The sequence below is a fragment of the Haliaeetus leucocephalus genome, unplaced genomic scaffold (assembly GCF_000737465.1).
Source record: "Haliaeetus leucocephalus isolate CR32 unplaced genomic scaffold, Haliaeetus_leucocephalus-4.0 Scaffold245, whole genome shotgun sequence".
NCBI classification, from domain to species: Eukaryota; Metazoa; Chordata; class Aves; order Accipitriformes; family Accipitridae; genus Haliaeetus; species Haliaeetus leucocephalus.
The window spans coordinates 457,225-462,972 of NW_010972681.1; the positions used below are offsets into that span (position 1 = coordinate 457,225).

At 67.1% G+C, this 5,748-nt stretch overlaps 3 protein-coding genes across 3 annotated transcripts in view; all 3 read right to left on the reverse strand.

Moving 5' to 3' along the window:
• Nucleotides 1–1,431: 1,431 nt before the first annotated feature.
• LOC104832357 (N-acetyltransferase 8-like) lies at nt 1,432–2,118 on the reverse strand. Its single transcript, XM_010568490.1, has one exon. The coding sequence runs from the start codon at nt 2,116–2,118 to the stop codon at nt 1,432–1,434; it is 687 nt and encodes a 228-aa protein (XP_010566792.1).
• Nucleotides 2,119–4,930: 2,812 nt separating this feature from the next.
• On the reverse strand, nt 4,931–5,599 carry LOC104832358 (probable N-acetyltransferase camello). The gene has a single exon (XM_010568491.1). It carries the CDS (start codon nt 5,597–5,599, stop codon nt 4,931–4,933), a length of 669 nt encoding a protein of 222 aa, XP_010566793.1.
• A 36-nt stretch (nt 5,600–5,635) lies between these two features.
• Nucleotides 5,636–5,748, reverse strand: part of CPXM1 (carboxypeptidase X (M14 family), member 1) — a gene marked incomplete at its 5' end in the record, with an annotated part of 7,716 nt that continues 7,603 nt past the window's right edge. The window contains one exon of the mRNA XM_010568492.1: nt 5,636–5,661. Coding sequence (XP_010566794.1) covers nt 5,636–5,661 — 26 coding nt within the window. The remainder of the gene's footprint in view (nt 5,662–5,748) is intronic.

The window sequence follows — 5,748 nt, forward strand, 5'->3', positions numbered from 1 at the left end:
AGCCGGGATGTCCCTGTCCCCCATGGTGTCCCCTTGCCCCCCCCAAGATGTCCCCTGCCCCCCCGAGGTGCAGAGTAATTAAAGCCGCGTGTTGGTTAACGCCTCGGTCGTAGTGACACGGCTCGATTTAGGGTGTCGCATTAAACACTAGCTTCATCGTGTAGGCTGGGTTACTTTGTGCAAACAAGACATGCTTTGCCAAGGACTATACCCTCGGAGAAGGAGCTAAAGACTGATGAAAAGGGAACATCCTGCCCCAAAAAGCACCGAAAGCCAGGCAATTGCCCAAGAATCGTGAACTGGGGGAGGGGGGAGGTAAAGGCGGCAGGGGAGATTGCGACCACAGACTCAAATCCAGAGCAAGACGACTTGCCCCCTGCCATCCCCCCCGTAAGGAGCGTGCATGCCAATTTACACAGCAAGCAAGACTAATTTAAATGTAACTAACCAATAACAGAGGGGGTGGTGATTACTAACCAAGGAGCGTAAATTTAGGCAGGTTTTTACTAATGGTGTAACAGGATAAAGATGTTGCGGTTCTTCGGTGTGGTGTGCTAGCTCTGTGGAGTCACCACCTGGCACCCACCTCTGCGCAAACATGAAATAAAAGAAATATCTCGGCTCTGCGTGTAAGATTGGCTTATTGCACACCGGATACTGAACCCCGCTCGTGGGACAACAGAGGTGTCCCCCAGAATGCCTCTGGGACAGCGCTGGCACGGCCCTGGGCCCTTCCCGCCGGCAGAGCGGGCACTGCCGATCCGGCGGGCATTGCCCCCGAATCCCTGCCCGGGTTATTCACAGCCCCGCGGCCAGGCGAGGGGACCAGGAGGCCAGCAGTCATGTGCAGGCACGCACGGAGGCACAGGCACGCACGGGCACACATGCACGCACGCGGGTGTGCAGACATGCAGACACGTGCATGTATGCAAGCTTGCATGCACGGCCACGTGCGCACAGCCCTGCCGGCGGCCACGTGCGCGCCGCGCACAGGCAACACGCAGACTTGCGCGCACATGCACGCAACACGCGTACCCACGTACGCACCCCACACGGCTTTCCCACAGGTCTCTCTTTATTTCTCACTGCTAGAAAACTAGGAAAGGCTCCGGCAGCCTGGCCAGGCGCAGCCTCCGTCCCCCATTGCCCACCCCATGCAGGTGCCGCAGCCGTGCCTAGCGTGCCGGGGCCAGGTGTGCCACAGCGGTGCCTCGCATGCTGGGGCCGGGGATGCTGCAGTGGTGCCTTGCGTGCCGGGGCCAGGTGTGCCACAGCGGTGCCTCGCATGCTGGGGCCGGGGATGCTGCAGTGGTGCCTTGTGTGCCAGGACCACTGTCGGGAGTGCCGCGGCAGTACCTCACGTGCCGGGGCTGGGGTCGGGTGTGCTGTGGCGGTGGCTCACATGCTGGGGTCGGGGTGCCGCGGCAGTGCCTAGCGTGGCGGGGCTGCGGTGCGGCCAGGCAGGTCGCAGCGGTAGTGGAAGATCTGGAAGCAGAGCAGGCTGCCGAGCAGCGAGGGGCTGAAGGTGCCCACCTTCTTGAAGCCCTGGCCCTCATAGAGCCGCTGGGCTGCCACCTGCACCATGGAGGTGGAGAGGACCACCGCCTCGTACCCCCGTGCCCGGGCAAAGCGCAGCACCTCCCCGCAGAGTGCTTTGGAGACGCCCCGACCCCGGTAGTCCTTGCTGACCGACATTCGCTTCAGTTCCAGGGCCACCCCTCTCTCGGCCGGATCCTGCGGCGGTGCCACGGCCACCATGCCCACCACGGACCCCCCAGCCTCCGCCACCCAGAAGCAGGAGTCGGGTGCCCGCAGGTAGCTGGCGGTGATGTCGCAGAGGTCGGTGCTCAGCGCCTGGCGCACGTAAGAGGTGCTGAAGGAGCGGACCAGGAGCCAGGTGGCCGCCAGCACCAGCGCCACGGCCCCCAGCCCCAGCACCCAGTAGCCGGCAGCTACCCGCGCCGCCACGAAGAAGACCAGCAGCCCCAGTTGCGCCCACGCCGAGCGCAGGAAGTGGCGGTAGCCGGCCGGTGCGTGCTCCAAGATGCCGCGGGCGAAGAGGGACCGCACGGCGTCGTAGTCCTGGTCCCGGTACTGTCGGATGCGGTAGGACGCCATGGGCTGCCAGCAACCTGTGGCACGGCATGGGGGTGTCAGGGCAGTGCCTGCCTTGGACGGGGACCCCCAGAGTATCCCCAGACCCCATCGCTGGGACGGCACGGCCGGCGAATGGGCAGGAATCGCTGCCCAAGCACGGGGCAGCCGCATTAGCTCCCATCAGCGGGACACCAGCCTGCAGTCTGCATCGCCCCGCTGGCATAATTACCCTCTTCTCACTAAAAATCACCATCACCAGCCTTGCCTGGGGCAGGCGTCTGGGCACCCTGGCCCCTTGTGGGGTCCCTGCTCGCCCCCCCCTTGCCCCACTCCTCTTCCCCCTTGGGGATCCCATGAATCCCCTCCAAGCATCACCCATCTCATCCCAGATTTCCCTGTTTCCCGAGGCCATGCTGGGGGCCGGTCCCACACGGGGGGGTCTCTGTGAAGGCAGGGGTGAAGTGGGCTGGGGGGGTCCCGTCTCCCCCTTGATGGGGCCTCAGAGATTGATCCCACCCACCCCGGGCTGCAGGGAGCGGGTTCAGGCTGGGACACGCAGGAGGGGACAGCAGGACCTGGGGGGGGGACACGAAGGGAAGACCAGGAGGATTTGGGGGTGCCTGCCCCTCCCGTTTCTCGAGCAGCCCTGGGACCCCGGCACTCACCGGCGGCGGTGCCAGCCGCCCGGGAGCCGTGGCACGACGAAACCTGGGCAGAGGCAGGCGGCTGCCTGCATGCCTGTCCTTTGCCCCATGGTGCTGTGGCAGGAGGAGGGCAAAGGGACACGGGGGGGAACGACAGGCACAGAAACCCCCAGGGGCTGCTCGGGATATGCAGTGGGCTTGTGGCCCTGCTCGGGGTGGGGGGACTGAGCCACCCTGGGCATGGGGACCCCCAGCAGGGACAGCATCCCTTGCCCCAGGGAAGGGGTTGGGGGCTCCGAGCTGCCAAAAACCCCATGGGGGTCTGCAGCGGCCTCGTTACTGGGAGCTAAGGGGGAGTGTGACATCAGCCCCCCCACTTCAAGGTCCCGGCACGCCGCATCCCCCCCGCCTTGGCAGACTCCCAGTCCCCCACCGCCTGCTGCTACCGGCTCTGCCGCTCCTTAAACCGGGGACCGCAGCTGTGCAGGTGCCCCAGGCAAACGGGGGGGGGGGTCCCCTCTCTCCAGACCCTGGGGGTCCGGCAACCCCCCTTGCACGGGGTGGGGGCCTTTGCTTCCTGCAGCCCTGACGCTGGCCTGTGCCGGCGGCTTCCGCCGCTGCCGCAGAAAGATGCCGGCTACTTTCAGCCCATCGTTCTGCAACCCTTGGGGAAGGGGGGGGGTGTCTCAGCCAGCTTTGGTGGGGGGGTCCGGTGACAGCACCGGGCTGTACCCCCAGCTCGGTCCTTACCCGGACTGACGGCGGCTCTGGGGACGTGGCAAGCGCAGGCGCCGAAGGGGAAGTGCTGCGCCCGCTAATGCCGGGATGCTGCCATAAACAGAGTCCTGAGAAGGTTATGGGGTTACGCTCAGCCTTGGCTCAGTGAACGGGGCGGGGAGCGCTTCTGTGCGGGGATGGGGGTCGCGGGCGGTGGAGGGGGACGGGCAGAGCCCGTCCCCCTCCACCGCCCGCGACCCCCATCCCTGCCAAATGGAGAGATGCTTTGGCACTGGACCCCCACAGTGGGGGGAAGCCTCACTGGAGGCTGGGGGGGGGGGGGGGGCAGGCCCATTTAATCCCTTTACCAGCCCCCGAGGGCTGCTGTAGCCCCCAGCCGCAAACTCCCCTTTTAGCAAGGGGGCTGAGCGCCATGGAACTCACCCAGCTCAGACCCACCGGGAACTTTGCCAGGACTCAACCGCAGGCAGCGGCGGTGCCTGGTGCTGCCGGGCTCCCTGCCAGCGGGGCTGGGGCTCGTTTTATGGCCAAGTCACCTTTCATCCCTCGAGTGAAGGTCATCGGGGTCCAAGGAGCCCTTGAGGACAGACAGACCCCAGGAGCGGGTGTCCTCACCCTGGAGGACTGGCCAGCAACCGGCTGACCACCGTCCCCTGCCCAGGGACCCCTGCTGGCAGAGCGGGTCTGGGGGAAAACATGGGAGGGTTGTCCCCATGGGCTTATGGTGATGCCCCGTGGGTCCAGTTTGCTGCTGTCCCCCCCAGCTCTGTGCTGGACCCTTCCCATGGGGATGCCACGGGCACACTCGCGGTGCTGGGGACCCCCAACATCCCACTGGAGCAGCCACCCCAGGACCCTATGCCAGCACGGGAAGAATGACCCAGCCCAGCACTGCGGACAGTCCTTTATTTCTCCAGCCTGTACAGGGGCAGCGCCTGACCTGCAGGCACCGTGGAGCAGCCAAGATGAGGGGGGGCATGGCTAGGGGGTCTCCCTCGGGCAGCCACATGCCCCCCAGGGGACACGGACGTATTGGGGCCAGGCAAGGCACAGCCGGGCAGGGCTTAGTGGGGAGCAGCGTGGCACTCCCTGGCAGGGTGGGAGCAGCTGTCCCAGCCCCTCCTCTGCGCCCCGCAGACCCCCCACCGCGCATGGCATAAGAGTCCCTATCCCCCATGCCACCCCTGTGCCGGCGTGCGGCACACTCCCTGAGAAGCGATGCCCGTGCGGCTCCACGGCGAGGCACGAGCCGGAGCCAGGGGGGTACTCAGCGCCCTGCGGCAGCACCTGGTCCGGTGGGCACAGTCAAGAGCAGCGGCCCGCGGCACAGCCAGTGTGGCGGGGCTCTGGGCACAGGCTCCCCCCATGCCCCTCGGCCCCACGTGGGGAGCACGCCTGGCTGTGCCAGTGCCGGGGCACGATGCCCACCCTCCCTGGGGCTGCGGCGAGGCTCAAGGTGTGCCGGACAGGTCGTAGCGGTAGGTGGTGATGGTGCAGTTGACCAGGCGGCCGTAGGCGGTGGGCAGGACGTAGTGGCGGTGCCGGCGGAAGCCCAGGCGCTCGTAAAGGGCGCGAGCCTCGTGCTGCAGCATCAGCGTGTTGAGCACCACGGCCCGGCAGCCGCGCTGCCGCGCGAAGGCCAGCACAGTGCGACCCAGCGCCGTGGCGATGCCCAGGCCCCGGTAATCCTTCCGCACCGACATCCTTTTCAACGCCAGCTCCCCGTCGGTGCCGTTGTCGGCCGGTCGCACGCCCACCGTGCCCACCACCCTCTCATCCGCCTCGGCCACCCAGAACTGGGCGCCGGCGCTTTCGGCGTAGGCGGCCCCGATGTCCCGCAGGTCGTCCCCGAGGCAGCGGTCGATGTAGGTGCTCCAGGCGCAGCCCAGGAGGTGCCGGGCCAGGGCCAGCAGCAGGGTGAGGGCCAGGATGGGCAGCAGCAGGGAGCGGGCGCTGGCTAGCAGCAGGCAGAAGGTGCAGCCCAGCGCCAGCAGCGCCCAGGGCTGCCGCAGCACGTGCAGGCACAGCGCCGGCGCGTACTCGCTCATGCCGGTGGCGAAGACCTCCCGCACCGCCTCATAGTCTTCCTCGCGGTACGGCCGGATCCGGTACTCCACCATGGTGAGTGCTAGGGTGGGAATGGTGGGGAGGGGTGCTCAGCCCTGGTAGGTGACCCCCATCGCTGGGGCAGGCTCGGGGGTCCCGTGGAGCTGGTGAGGCCCTGCTGCCTGTGGGGCCGGGCCGGTGCAGGCAGGGAACCGGCTGCCCC

Excerpts from the sequence above, each read along its gene's own strand:
- LOC104832357 (XM_010568490.1), bottom strand. The coding sequence starts at position 2,118 with ATGGCGTCCTACCGCATCCGACAGTACCGGGACCAGGACTACGACGCC.
- LOC104832358 (XM_010568491.1), bottom strand. The coding sequence starts at position 5,599 with ATGGTGGAGTACCGGATCCGGCCGTACCGCGAGGAAGACTATGAGGCG.